This window comes from Anastrepha obliqua, chromosome 3, assembly GCF_027943255.1.
Source record: "Anastrepha obliqua isolate idAnaObli1 chromosome 3, idAnaObli1_1.0, whole genome shotgun sequence".
NCBI lineage: Eukaryota > Metazoa > Arthropoda > Insecta > Diptera > Tephritidae > Anastrepha > Anastrepha obliqua.
In genome coordinates, this window is record NC_072894.1 from 84,527,942 (window position 1) to 84,544,154 (window position 16,213).

Genomic DNA, 16,213 nt, shown 5'->3' on the forward strand with positions numbered 1-16,213 from the left:
ATTTTAAACAGTTCATGCATCTTAGTGGGAGAGGGATGTAGGGTCTTATTTTTATTTTCTCATATCCGATCAAAATGTGATTTGGTAGTATGGAGTTGTCGAATGTCAGAATAAGTAAGCCTGTTTCGACTAGAATGCTGTCAACCTTTTTCTTGATTTTCCTTACTTCGCTTACTCCTTGGTTTTTTAGTTCGTTTCTTATTGTTTCTTCTGATATACCTATTAATTCACGGGAGAAGATGACACCTTTTGATTGATTGAGGGTATTGTGTTCACATACTTCCACTTTAATATATGGGGATAGGGCAGACAGTTTTATTAATTTGCATGCTTGTACAAATGTTTTTGTTTTGATTAGAATACTTCCATTCCTCAATTTCTTGCACATTTCAACTTCGCCACCACATACTGAGTCAATGACCTTTTTAATAAGAAAAGGGGACACTTTGGAGAGAGATTCCGCGCTTTCGATTCTGTTAATTATCAAGTATTTAGGAGTTTTTGAATTACTGGTTAATGATTTATTTTGATTAGTTTGGTACGAGAGCTGTTCTACAGCTTTGTCTCGATCAGGAGGATCAGCCATTTGGTTAAAGTTTGTTGATTCGTTATATTTACTTGGGTTTTCACTCAAAGAAGCGATAATGTGTATATTAGTAAGTGCCGACAAGTTACACGAGAGAAACGAATGAACTTTTCCGCGTGGGAGTTAGGCGTATACTGCACTGGATAAATAAAAATAGTTAAGTAAATTCTAAGAATAATATTGCAGGGCTGTACAAATCCAAACATATTTGAAGAATAACAAAAGACAAACATTATTAATTAATCTAGAAAACCCATGTTTCTCACATGGTCAATTGTATGTTGCCTGTTCCCGTATTGGAAAACCATCAGATTTGTTTATATATTCACCAGGTAATCAAACAAAAAACATTGTATATCACAAAGCACTACAATAAAAATAAAACAGATTTTTGTAAATAATTATGATTCACTTGATTTACATTAAAGCGATTACTGAAAATAATTATGTACTTATATATATTACGTTTTAATTCATTATTCTTTATTATATCGGTTATTAACCCTATGTTAATAATAATAATAATAAATAATTAGGTATCTCTATGTTCTGTCATTGAAGCACCCACTTTATAAATATTGGTTACCTTTAGGTTCCCACTATCCCTTTAGCTTATTTTTCAATCAGGTTTGAACCTTAAGTTCCCCTCTTAGTTTGAAGCCCTCTGGCAAACATTCCAGTCGGGGTTTTTAGTGGGTGCCAAAAGGGTGGACAAAGCTCGGGGATGCGAAGATACTTAGGTCACCCGAGCTGACCCTTTTCTTTAATTCTCCTGAACAGAACCGTCACCATGATGATAGGGCGGTGTGTGAGGTGTGTCAGCAGAGTAAAAACGTCTTAAGGTCGAAATATAAATTGCCACATTCAAAATCTATTTAACAGAACGAAGTCTGTCGGGTCCGCTAGTATATATATATATATAATGATGCCACAGCCACCGTATTCCGCAGATCTAGCCTCCTGTGACTTTTTCTTGTTCCCGAAACTGAAGAGGCCCATGAAAGGACGACGCTACGCTACGATTGACGAGATAAAGACGGCTTCGAAGGAGGAGCTGAACAAGATAAAAAAATGATTTTTTGAAGTGATGTGAAGATTGGAAAAAACGTTGGCACAAGTGCATAATATCTCATGGGGATTACCTTGAAAGGGTCAAATAGATATTAATGAATAAATAAATAATTTTTGAAAAAAAAATACAAAATGTGTAATACTTTTTAAGCACACCTCGTATACTTAAACACTCGTCCAACCAGTAATTGTTCAGTCGGCAACGATGTATGTAACATGGGTAATAATGGTGTTAATTTTTTTCATATATATATATCACCAACACAATCTCAGCTTTTTCAAACAAGCAGCTGTCATAACCCAGGTTACATCAGTAAATTAGCTGATTCCTTTAAAATCACTGAAAGCCGGTTAAATGTTTGATGTTGGTCATACCTCTGCGTTCTGTACATCGTACTTGGGTGTATGTACATCAGTCCCTCTTTACTCCTATATCTCTATTAATTTTCAATCCCTCTCTTCCTATCCTTCAGCTAAAAAATTCAATCGAACTTAAAATGAGCTTAAAACTTGTAATTGAATGTTAAATTTGTGCAATGTTACAGTACATGTTTGTCGAATTAACAAATAAATAGAAAGAAAATACCGCTTTTACTATTTTTATGTTAATCGTGACTTAAAAATTCATAGCAATATCTGCTAACCATATTCTACATAGTAAAACTAACATTTTTTTTTTTTGGTGAGTGAGGAGGGTTTAAAATGCCTTCGCACTTACAGCGACCGTCGTTAACTGCGTTGAATGGTGTAGCCACTAAAACAATCCCTCCTCCTCTTCTAGTAAAAGTAATATGAGATGTTTTTTACTGCGCTAGGAATACTTTTTAAGAATACTTTTTATGGGATGTGAATTTATTTTAGCAAAGGTGCAATATACGAGTACATACTTAAGTGTATGCTCGTATGCAGTAACACCCGTTACTTACTTTATATACCTGGTATAGTCGACCAGGTAATACAAAACCTCCGAGGCATCTCTCCTACCCGTATCCCCAATCAGAAGCAGCAACCAATGAACTATGCGCTAATATTTTGATACTACTATAATATAAATGCAAGAAAGTGGGTAAGTTTCGAGGAATAGGCATGCAATTACACAAATTATCGATAATGAGTATATATATACTTTCTACTCCAACAGTACCACCCTTCTTAAATACACAACAGCAATTTACACTCAATGAGTTTTAATGGATTATGTGTTCGGTGACTCTGATCTAGTTATTAAATCATTTACAACTTGAGCATTTCCCTATTATATTATATTTATAAAGGGTCTTTTAAAAGACGAGAAAATAAAGCTGATACAAATTTAGATTCGTCGAGGTTTCGCTATTTTAATTCGAAATACGGATATTAACAATTATATGTGAAAACTGACATCATTTCAATGTCCGCCATGGGCATGTCTACAGGTAAATTCCGCCAAGCAGTCGATTCAGAAATGCCTAATTGTTGAGAACGTCGACATAACTTTGCACTACAGCAGCAATATTTTCAACAGAACGTTCCGTTTGTGGTCTGCCAATCCCTTTTCTATCCTAACCATAACCAGTCTCTTCAAATTATTTCACCAACCTTTGAACTGTTGACTCATTCAAAGTATTATTATTATATTAATAATAACGAAATTTGCGATATTTTGTTCTTAAAGATCGACCATTGTCATAATAAGTTTCAATAATTTTTACGCGTTATTCTATCGTGTAAAATTATGCATCTGTCCCCTTGACAAATTTCAGGCATTAATAAGAGTAGTTATTCACCACTGACATCTAGTCGTCACTTTTGAAAGACCCTTGATATAAGTACTTGTGTTTTTTATGGAGGCTAGTCGCTCTTCTACCCACCGTTATAAGTATGTACATAAATTAATCACTTACTTAATAAGTATTTCGTAAACGGTAATGAGTTACCAATTGTCGATGACAACGTTAGAATAAAAACGTAGTTGATAGCATAATTTCTTTATTCTTTATTTTACTCCTCAGTCATATTTTGGTGCTTTTGGTCACTGGTGTATTTAATTGTTACGCGTACGTCTACTACGAAAGGAGAATGCAACTAATATTTTCTTTCCTAATCTTACAAATATTCGTACGACATATTGGAATAGTGAACTCTGAAATACTTTTTAATATCGTTAATAATTTGACGAAGGACTTGGAATTGGAGCTAAATTTATTTATCAACAGCAACGAAGAATTCATCAGCGAACTTCCTCTGCAGAATGTATTGACGCCAAAAATGATTCTCAATTACAATAGTGCAGATTTCAAGATTCATGGTCGGGAAACCGAAAAGGTTTTAACAGTCGCATTTGTTGGATTGAATGAAACAGTTCGTATGGTAAATTTGCTGGTCAATGTTTTGTGGGAATTCCATTATACTAACGTGCTTTTCGTATTCAAAGCCGCCTCTGAGACCCAGAACGCATACGGGCTTTTCCAGCTTTGTTGGCAGCACGGGTTCGTCAACGTACTAGCTTTAATCAATCAAACAATGTATACATATCATCCATTTCGGTACATCAAAGTTGTTCGATTGCACACTCTCAGTGAATATTACAATAAATCCCATTTGCACAACTTTCAAGGATATCCACTTCGCGGGATCATCAGCAACAATTCGCCACGAGTATACCGCTACAAAGATAATAATGGCAACATCGTCAACGGCGGCTACCTTCACGCATTGATAATAGCCTTCATAAAACATCATAACGGCACATTCCAAGAGGTCGTAATGCCTACATATGCAATAAACCTAACAGATCTCATTGAAGCATTCAGAAATAGGCAACTCGATATTCTTGCCGATATGCTCTACATGTATTCGGATTATTCGCACAGCAATGTAATTTGCAACTATCGCACGTACCTAATGGTACCCTATGCCAAGCCAATACCGAGATACTTGTACATTTTCAAGCCCATGGATTACTGGATGTGGTTACTCTTACTGTTCATCATTTTCTATGCAACCGCTGTACAAATGTTCTTATCCTGGCTACACGTAAATATACTTCACTTTGGTGTGGCTCTACTACGAACCCTTAGTTCGGTTCTGTATGTACCGAGCTTCTATTATCGTAATTGTACGCGCGCACAAATATTCTGCTCAGCCATATTATTGCTAAGTGGTTTTCTTTTGACAAACCTCTATCAGACATTTTTGGCCAGCTTCATTATTTCCCACCTATATGAGCCACAGATTAATAGCATAGCTGATATCGCACATACAAATTATCGCATACCGCAAACACAAATGGATGCCACCTATTTGCGTAGCTTGTCAGGTGTGCCGCAAATTGTTTATGATCGCTTATTGAACGCTACTGCTGACGAAGTATACAAGTGGCGCCGTGAAATGAACACATCATTTATACACTCGACTGTTGAAGACAAACTTGAATTCTTCATGTATCAACAAAAGTTTTTGCGTATACCCCTTTTTAAGCTGATCGATGAGGCGGTCATGCAGTTGCCACTGTTCATTACAATAGCTCATGGCTCACCATTTGTACAGCAGTTGAATAGTTTCCTGCGGAAAATATTTGATACAGGAATTTTTGAGAAAATGTTTTCCGACAGCGCAGAAGAGGGTATTTTAAGTGGTGAGATAGAGTTTTACCGAGTAGACTCAAAGGAGTTTGAGCCCATTGATGTTGCGCATTTTTCACTAATATTTGCCGCATGGGCAGTGGGCCTGTTGGGTGCTTTGATTTGTTTTTTAATTGAGTTGAAAGGGTTTAAAAAGTGATAAGGAAATGTATGTACTTGTACTTTTTAGATGCTCGTGACTATATAAATATGTTGATAAATGATATTGCAAACAATGGTTCAAATGAATAAATGACCGGCCTATATCACGTTCCTTTTTAATTAAAATTTGGTACTCACTCTAAAATCTACAGCTTCAGGAACTGTAATTTTGATGCTACAAATGATATACAAGGATTAAGATTTATAATTTTCAGTAATGGATCGTACGCCAAACATATTTGACACTTGTAAAGTAGACACCGCCATAGCCGAATGGGTTGGTGCGTGACTACCATTCGGAATTTACAGAGAGAACGTAGGTTCGAAACTCGGTGAAACACCAAAATTAAGAAAAACATTTTTCTAATAGCGGTCGCCCTTCGGCAGGCAATGGCAAACCTCCGAGTGTATTTCTGCCATGAAAAAGTTCATCTTAAAAAATATCTGCCGTTCGGAGTCGGCTTGAAGACGCACACCACAAATATGAGGAGGAGCTCGGCCAAATACCCAAAAAGGGTGTACGCACCAATTATATATAACGGGTGATTTTTTAACTATTATCTTTTTAAACAGTTAGTTTAAACAGCTGACGCACGTTTCGTGTTTTGTTTGAATCGTCTTACAAACGAACAACGCTTGCAAATCATTGAATTTTATTATAAAAATGCGTGTTCTGTTAAGAAAGTTTAAGATCCACTTTTTTATCGAAAAATTGTGTTCAGCGACGAAGCTCATTTTTGGATCAATGGGTACGTAAACAAACAGAATTGTCGATTTTGGAGTGAAGATCAGCCAGAAGAATTGCAAAAGCTACCAATGTATCCAGAAAAGGTCACAGTTTGGTGCGGTTTATGGGCTGGAGGTATCATTAGACCGTACTTCTTCAAAGATGCTGCGAATCGTGACGTAACTGTGAATGGTAAGCGCTACCGTGAAATGATATCCAACTTTTATTTGCCCAAAATTTAAGAGCTTGACTTGCATGACATGTGGTTTCTGCAAGACGGTGTCACATGCCACACAGCACGCGTAACAATAGACTTGTTGAGAGGCGAGTTCGGTGAACATTTCATTCCACGTTCGAAACCTGTCAATTGGCCACCCAGATCGTGCGATATAACGTCTTTAGATTATTTTTGAGGGGCTATGTTAAAGCTCATGTCTATTCACACAAGCCTGCTTTAATTAACGCATTGAAAGACAACATTAAAGCATTTATATGAGAGGTACCGGCCGAAACATTGGAAAGAGTATGCCAAAATTGGACTAAGCGGGTGGACCATTTGAAGCGCAGTCGCGGTCAACATTTGCATGAAATAATCATCAAACATTATATTATATGGACTGTACTATCGATTTAAATAAAAATTTCATGCAGGTTTCTGAATTTTACGTGTGTTTTTTTAAAAGGTTTCCAGGTGTTTTTTTAAAAGGTTTCCAGGTTTCTGAATTTTACGAGTGTTTTTTTAAAAAAACTTTCCTATAACTCTTAAAAAATCACCCTTTATAAGTAAACAGGCAAGCGATGGAGTGCGTAAAGGTCACAAGACAAATTTCAATCACTCAAAATCAATGTTTTTAACTAGTAAAAAGGTTATCCAAAAACAAAATGGGATGATTAATTTTGTGCCGCTCTGTAGTGGATATGCTAATCTGTAGTTCCTGATGGGGTTGATGTTACTGGTTTGATTCGTTATTTTAAAGGCAAAGTCAAAGAAATTTGTTGAAATTTTATCCCGTATGTATACTGTAAGGTCTCGTTTTATGCGGTGGATACGTTCTACAGAGGAGTGCTTATAAAGAAGTCGCATAAAAAAGGTTTTGCTTGGCTCGAAAAAGTAGGAATATGTACGTTCCGTAATTTTCTAAAATCGCATGAAATCAAAATCACGAGTTAAAACCGCATAAAAAAGTTTTGCAAAAATTAAAAGAAATAGGCTGCCTAATTAAGTACTTCGAATTTCACATAAAAGCTCAAAATAAACGTGTATTCAAACTTGATTCATTTTATTTTATTTATATTAAAAGAAATAAAGTTTTAAATTTTCTAAACTTTATCAATATCTGATAATGGATTGCACCGTTTGAAAAGTTGCTCCAAATCACCTTCATCGTCAAAGGAGACTGTCTCTGTAATAGATATTTGTGGTAAAAGCGACGGATTTTCACAAACTTCATTCTCGTTCTGTGTAGCTCTTTCTTTTCTGACAATGTAATTAGTAAAATTTAAACTCGCTACTTAACCGCTTAAACAAAATTTAATTTCAAAGCAATTACAGTTTCCACCTTTCAGTGCGACCTTTCAGTTTCCACCTTTCAGAATGATGCAATAGCGACTTCTCGATGGTAAGTCTCGTATATGTGCATACAAGGGGAATCCCCGAATTGCAGACGCTTACTCTAAACACAAATCAGTGATATCTGGATGTGAAGAGTTAACGTAGAATTAGCTGTCCTTCACATCTATAAACCTTATGTCAGTAAAACAAATGGTGTGAGCTTTGAACGTTCATGATTTTTGGAGACTGTCTATACGCGGACTTCCTACTATACAAGTTTATATGTATGTTTGTCCTAGAAATTTTTGGATGAAATACAAACCGCACAAGTTCAAGATGGCATAAAAATTATCCGCATAAAAAGAGACCTTACAGTATTTTATTGCTCAGAAAAGTCGTTCAAAAGTATTCAAAAACGTATTAGTTCTATATTCATAGACAATGTTTTGAGGAATAATAAAGTAATTTTGGATTATAAACACAATAGTTATTAATAATGGTGTGAAAGTAGTCAATAAGCCCCTTAAAATTAAAACAGACTGCTTTACAACCTCAAATCTAACATATTCCACTCTGTCTCTGTGTAGAGAACACACCCAAATTTCATGGCTGTTCAATCAAATCAAAGCGTGTTAATAAAGTGTGCCATATACAGTTTGTCTAATAGAAACAAAACTGGCGAAATTAAAAAAAAATAAAAAATTTCAATTCTGCTAAAGAGGTGTAACCTTCCGCAATACGCAGTGTTGAAGCAGTTTCTATGTACACACGCTAAAGGTCCTTAAATGTCAGATGTATCTACGACAAAATATTTGAGCAACACCACTATATATTGTATAAAAAAAGTCATAAATAAATGGGTGCAATTTACATATATCGAAGTTAAAAATGTAGACTATTTCGCCGGACGAGTCCTAAAAAAATATCCCTCCAAAACAAGATCAGAAGATTATTGATTTGCTTATGACAAGGCCGAACCTATCGTTGTGTGAACCTAAAGCAATTTTAAGAAAATTCACGGTTCGAGGGCATTTACTACAGAAGGCCTCAAATCGCGGAGCACATTGGAAAAAAACTTGCATAGGCTAAGACAAATTCCGAAAGAACTTGGGTAAAGGTAAGAATCACGAATGAATCTTCTTTTTGGGCGATTAGTTGTATACGTCAGTCCTGGCATACTGCTGATAATCTTCAACTTCAACGGACTGTTAAGCAGCCAGTTAAGATTCATGTTTGTTGTTTCTCCAAAAAGGATTTGGCCGTTCATTTGTATTTACCCCCAATTTGAATGCAGTTTTTAGGGATAAAATTTACTTCCATCAGCTGCGAAGATGTTTCCAACCTTGGATTTTACAAGAAAACAACGACCCAAAACATCAAAGACAAAGGTGTGTTGAGCAGAAATGGCAAAAAGGGATTGACCTTCACAGTCGCATGAGGCCAGCCCAAGTAAAATTTTTTGAGAGAATAGTTAAGCAAAAACTCAAAGGGAAAATAACTATGGACGATCAACCAAGGGAAATTCGGCTGATTGAAGCTGATTTCCTCTACAATTTCCCTAGAAATTAAGACTCCTCATAAAAATATCTGCCGTTCGAAGTCGGCTTGAAACTGTAGGAGGGACCATTTGTGGAACAACATCAAGACGCACACCACAAATAGGAGGAGGAGCTCGGCCAAAAACCCAAAAAGGGTGTACGCGCCAATTATATATATATATATAAGACTCAAATATGTTAAACCATTACTGCTAATGATGGTGACATTTTATGGTGGTTTACATTTTATTGAAAATTTGCCTCTAATAGGTATAAAATTAACATACAATGCAGATAGTGCAAATAGTTTCTGAATAATGGCGGTCACGCTTCTATTAAACAGACTGTATGTATGTGCACTTGTGCGTATGTGTGTAAGTATAAAATTAAATATTTAAATTTAGCAGCAAAAATGTATGAAGTTTTTATTTCATAGGCCTTGCAAAGAGATTTATTAAAGCAATGACGCCGTTTTTTGCAAGTAAAGAAAAGAAGAAAAAGAAAGGAAAATAATTTCACTTTTATGTAGCGAATTTAACTTCACTTCAAGATTGTTAAAATCAGTCAAACTAGCATTAAAAAACCAATCTATTAGACGACAGAAGATACTTCTTCTTGTCCGTGGCTTGCAACTTCGTGTCAAAAGTTTGCAAAATATCCTGCGGTAAAATTCTCATTCAAAATATATCCACTATGTATTTGGTTGCTGTCTAAATAAACTTCACAATCATAAACAAGAACCCGAAAGAGAAGGTGGAATTGACAAATAGTCCTTTACCATCCTTCTACGCAGCACCCGCATCAAAAAACAACCCTTAAGTATTTCCCCACGTTGAGTAAAAGTTTAGAAATTGGTTGGTGTCCTCGTTAAAATTCACGCACGCGCTGAGATGGAAAACATATAATAACTTTCTAGTTACTGTAAATGGTAAATTTTGATAGCAATTTGTTCATAGGTGAATCTACAATACATGAATTGAGCTCACCTAAATGTCACCAAAAGTTAAGCATTGAATATTCCTTCATCAAATTAATTTTGCTACCGCTTTTGTTGACTAGAACTTCAGAGTATGTTGTATTAGGAGTATTCACACCGAACTCGTTGCTTTACTACTCGTTACTCAGTATTTTGCCCGATTGCATTGCTTTTGGATTTACTAAGTAACAAATTTTCGTGTTGACAAGTTTGACAATTTTTGTACTAGTGGCCACAATCAGCTGTTCGCTGTACTTGAAATTATTCCCTCTCTGATATAAAGTACAACTCAGACGAATAAATCAATTTTAACTAAATATTTTATTATTTCTATTTTTCAGTAGCAGAGTAAAAGAAAATTTATTCTTTAGAATGCTGCGAGTATTCGCATGCGACTGTTGTGCAATTCGTGACACAACAAGAAATTTTGGGCAATAGTAATCTTCATTTCAGCTACATAAAGCGCGCGCAAGTGACAAGATCTGACACGTTAAGACACAAGGAAAAAGTTATAATCTTAATCATTTCACCAGATAACACATTGTCAATGAAGGTAGTATATTGCTTATCGAAAGCAATAATTGTCAGAGGTGTTAACTTGATATATATAAAGAGGAGTTCAAATAAAAATATCATTTACGATATGTCATTAGATACAAAATAACACATTTCCTACAACTTTTTAAACACATTTGCGCTCCAATGCAACCAGCAAACTGTTTGAAGTCAGCTCACAAATGTCCACAATAGTCCCCTCATTTTGTGAGTTGCCAATTAAAACGAATTTAATGCATAGTCTGGGTGCTAGCTAGCAAAATGCTTATAAATATCCGAGCAAATTTACAGAAGCGGTTGTACTGCTCGCAATCTACCAAACCGACAGAGGAACTCCAACAAGCAGAACATTCTACCTCGATAGTTGAATGGCAATTAAAATGGATCCGCAGTATAACTAACGCAGCTATTAAGTGGATGCGAATGCTTTCAAAAATATCTGCATCACCCAGACTTGGCTGGTAGAATGCTTGGACGAAGAGGAGACGGTCGAGTATGTGGCCTTATATTGCAGCAAGTTCGCTAAGGAACGCGATAACCTAGCAATAACAATTCGTGTGTTTCTGACACCTAATAACTTAGTTCCACAAATGCTTGAGTCAAATGAAAAGTGGAGGGCGGTACAAGTTTTAACAACACGAATTATCGTGGAACTTCGCAACATTCATTGGAGGCTAGGAAATAATGCGAGACGAACGCGGCAGCAACAACAACTGTCGCATCAATAAAATGCAGCAAGACGAATGTAACTGACGATTAGGCTTATTGCTCACGACAGCCTCCAGACGTAATTACCAAAACGTATCGCTGTGCGATGTACCCTTCGGACTTGAGACGATTTTAGTGGCGTTAAAGTCCCTGTCTGACTAAGGCTTTCAATTAATTGGCGCGTACACCCTTTTTGGGTGTTTGGCCAAGCTCCTCATCCTATTTGTGGTGTGCGTCTTGATGTTGTTCCACTAATGGAGGGACCTTCAGTTTTAAGCCGACTCCGAACGGCAAATATTTTTATGAGGAGCTTTTTCATGGCAGAAATACACTCGGAGGTTTGCCATTGCCTGCCGAGAGGCGACCGTTATTAGAAAAGTGTTTTTCTTAATTTTGGTGTTTCACCGAGATTCGAGCCAACGGTCTCTCTGTGAATTCCGAATGGTAGTCACGCACCAACCCATTCCGCTAGGGCAGTCGAATGCTTTTCTACCTCCTTAAAAAAAGGTTGACATGGATGAACGCGTGTAAAATGAGCGGAGAGTATTCTGCTGCCAAGTCTCCGATGACCAGGCATCCGAAGTTACTCTGACAATTTTGCATTTCACCATAGCTCATGGCCAAGCCTGATAATCTATCATCCTTGGAACGTCCGACATGGTTGATAAATTGTAAATTACATATATTATATATTTCAACAAGATTGGTGTGAATGAGTATTTTCACCACGAGGTGTGCTTTGGCGATGTTTAGCAATGGCAGTTTCAGAAAATGCGTATAGCAAAACTTAAAAATTGTGGTGTGTTGTTCTGAATTTACAGTGACAAATTCAACACGAAATTACAAAAATATATTTATATATATTTTTGCAAGTAAACTGCGTTTCGCTCAAGCTTCTTTGATAATTTGCTCCCGATAGCAGGAGGTACAATTGATTTTTGTATGGTAAGAGTATCCTACAACCGGATTTCCTACAACGCGAATTTTTTCAGGAATCTATTGTTCGCGTTGTAGGGGGGTTGCTTGTACTACAATCGCAATAGAGGTTATATTCTTTGGGAATCAACGCCAGTGATTAGGTAGGATATTTAAGCAATTCGTACTTTATTTCATTAAATTTAACTAACGACAAAACACTTGTGGGAATGTGAATACTTACGAACATTGTCTTGATGAAAGCTTATTTTTTCTGCTGTCTATTCACAAGAAGTTTTTCATTGAACTATTCGAAAAGGTTCCAATAATATTCATAACTATCTGTTTGGCCTTTCCTTTTACGTTCCCAAAAAACTGATGGCATAATCTTTTTTGCCGGTCATTCTGACTTCATCAAAATTACCCATAAGAAGCGTCGCTGCACAGTATATAACCTCCACAAAAATAATAGAATCCTAATATTCAATATAATCTCATGATATTATTATTCTAAAATTATTGCTTTGTAAAGCCGCATAGAAAATAGTGTAGGAATTTAGATAAGGGAAAAATCTTAGTGCTTTATTTCACTTCTCGAGCCGTTGTTATCATACACTTAATGCTAAGTAGCATTTTATTGCGCCTCTTACCAAACTATTTTCGTCTGTTTCACTATTGCTGTAAGATTAGCTCTGCAATCAAGTAAAGTTCTCACGGCTTTTTTGTGACCAAAAGTGTCGCGCTGCAAAGACAATTAAGTAATTTATGACGCTATGTGCCTATGCCTCGCCATGATCGCTTGGCGGCCCGCCAGCAACGCTCCTTGGCGCACCAAACAGAAAAATGTTGCCGTTAATTCATGTATTAACCTTTCGACATTTGGTCGAAGCAACATCTGCGAACCGCTGCATTTTCAATCAAGGAACAGTTTTTTATCCATCTCTTAAAAGCAATCAGCCACACTCTGGCACAGAATTCCGCGGTAGGCGGCCTACCATAAATGCAATCATCCGAAATGGAGGGCGTTGCATGACGTCGCCGGTACGCTTGCGAAAGGTGTCCGCTTGACTGCCGGTGAGTGTGGCAAGTGGCTGCTTTTGTGATTGTCTGCAAAGGCGCCGCTCATTCGCAACGTCGCCATCACAGCGTTGGGCAATAAAATTTCTGATATCTATGCCACAAGCCAAATGGTCAGAAGTTAGATAATGCATTTTTTATTCAACACTGATGGCATACTGCGTAGTGCGGTAAGTTTTGAAAGCGAAAATATTTATTTACGTAGCGATAGGTTTCAACTCTATGCAACAGCTAAAAGCGTCTTAAAAGAATTGATGTCAAAGTAAAAAATATAGTTATGGGTATACAGTTATTAGGGTTTACACTTTTCATCACAAACCCACATTAATAATTTAGATTTTTTTTTTTAGCTTTGCTAGTCAAGCATATGTCGACTGAGAAGTGCTGAGAAAGCAAAACAAAAGAAACAATTCTGAATGGGTTGTGCGCCTTGTGGAAAACCATTTAAAAAGTTATTAATCCTTTAAAACTTGTATTTAATGTAAATAAATTTCAATAACGGCGCAGGTAATGCATTTCCTCTATTTATTAATTTTTACTTGTATTACAAGAAATTCTTAAAATTTTCTACATTTGTTTACTTCATCGACAACGTATGTTCGTAGACAGATCCAACGAGAAAGAATTCGGAGAGGTTCAGTTCTAAAGAGTAAAGTTATCGATTCACTGTTGCCATCGCGTTGAGTATCAGGGTCAGTAAATTTTTGTTTGTAATTTGATATACCTGGAAAATTAGCTTTTAGAGAAATCATAGAGGCATTTACTTAGGTAAGGAAAGAAAAGCAAGTTTTAAAGTCAACGCAATTTTTATACAAATTATTATTTCACATTTCTTAATACGCAATGTATTTATAATTTCCTAAAGTTTTTTATCGGCTTGCTACTCAAATACATTGGACCATAATTTAATCCTTCAAAGGGTCGAGAAGCAATGCTAGGATTTACACAGTATGGTAACGCAATGAATATTTACTTATTTATTCTTAGTAAACTAGAAATACATGATTTCGTTCAGACTACCACAAAGATACTAAATGATATAGTTCATACTTATCTACGTATATAATTGACAATTTAAAAGTTTGCCTAGAAAACGAAAAATTAAAAATTTTTCCAATGATTTCCAATTTATGAAACCATAAATACACAATTATTTATTATTTTGACTGCACATGCGTAGATATTAAAGTTATGTTTTTAGGTCAATCAAATCTCATTTAATTCTGTTTTTTTTTATAAAACACATTAATGCATCAACGGCTTTAAGCTTCATGTTTGCCCGCAGGTCCCTTATAATTAAGACACCCTTGCTGTACATTTATTTAGACTCAACTAATGACGGGGTTATACAAAAAAAATCGTCTTTTTCTTGATTGGCGCAATAACCACTTACCCCAGTTTAACAAAGCGCGCCAGTCGTTTCTTTCTCGTGCTAACCGTCGCCAGTTGGACATACCAAGTGAAGTCAAGTCCTTCTCCACCTGATATTTCCAACGCAGTGGAGGCCTTCCTCTTCCTCTGCTACCACCAGCTGGTACCGCATCGAATACTTTCAGAGCCGGAGCGTTTGTATCCATTCGGATGTCATGACGCAGCCAACGTAGCCGCCAGCGTGCAAAGGTCTAAAAATCTTCCGCAGAATCTTTCTCTCTAACACTCCAATAGACGCCTCATCGGATGTTGCCGTCGTCCAAGCTTCTGCGCCATTCAATAGGACGGGTATGATAAGAGCCTTATGTGTTAATTTTGTTCGTCGAGAGAGGGCTTTACTACTCATTTCCATATTTAGTCCAAAGTAGCACTTATTGGCTAGAGAGATTCTACGTTGGATTTCAAGGCTGACATTATTATCGGTGTTATTGCTGATTCCAAAGAGATTCCAATTCATTATTTCCATGCCTAAAGTGAGAATCTAGAAGAGCACAAATTAAATTCAATCAATTCATAAAATACTAAATTTAAAATTACTCTACATATTCAGCTATTTTTTATTTAATTTTCATTAGCTGTGGTTCTTAATTCTATTTCCTATATTTTCTATTTAAGGTCCAGCTGCTTTTGCTTCATTTCCACCTTTTCTTTATGTCATCTCTTTTTCTAAATTTTCTTCCCTTTTCCTTTCTAATTTCTTTCCAATAATTTTAGTTCCTGCTTTAAGCTCGTACACTTTTCTCTATATCTAGCCATCTTTGTATAGATTTATATAATATACATAAGGTTAAAGTGTACTTACGTCACTTTTATTTTGTTAATGCGAATCGAATAAGCAAGCAGTAGCCAAATTTTTACAGGAATGGCGGAGCGAATATAGTTTTTTCGCCAATGGCAATACAAAAGATTCATTTTCGACACACATTCGCTATTTTGTGACGAATTCGCTGGCGATTCGCATCTGACAATTCAAGACTGCTAAATTCGCCTATATTTTCATTCGCTTCGCAAGTGACAATACTAGCCTTGATGCATTTAACCCTCGACACCATATACAACTAACAAATAAAAATCTAATTTTTGATGCTTTCTACCAACGGATTTTTCAATTCTTTTATCATTTTTGTTTATTCCTACTTCATTCCACCACCCACCACTTTCCATACATATATGTATACTTACATGCATTGGACCAAATTAATTAAATTTTATCATTCATTAGTAACTAAGCGAAATATAGTAGAGCTGATCGCTAATAACAATAACATTTGTCAAATAATGAAATACTTGAATTTATTTGTCATCAGTCAATT

At 36.1% G+C, this 16,213-nt stretch overlaps 1 protein-coding gene across 1 annotated transcript; it reads left to right on the top strand.

The window, feature by feature from the left end:
* The first annotated feature begins 3,904 nt into the window (after positions 1-3,904).
* Positions 3,905-5,419, top strand: LOC129242098 (uncharacterized). Its single transcript, XM_054878657.1, has one exon. It carries the CDS (start codon positions 3,905-3,907, stop codon positions 5,417-5,419), a length of 1,515 nt encoding a protein of 504 aa, XP_054734632.1.
* Positions 5,420-16,213: the final 10,794 nt, after the last annotated feature.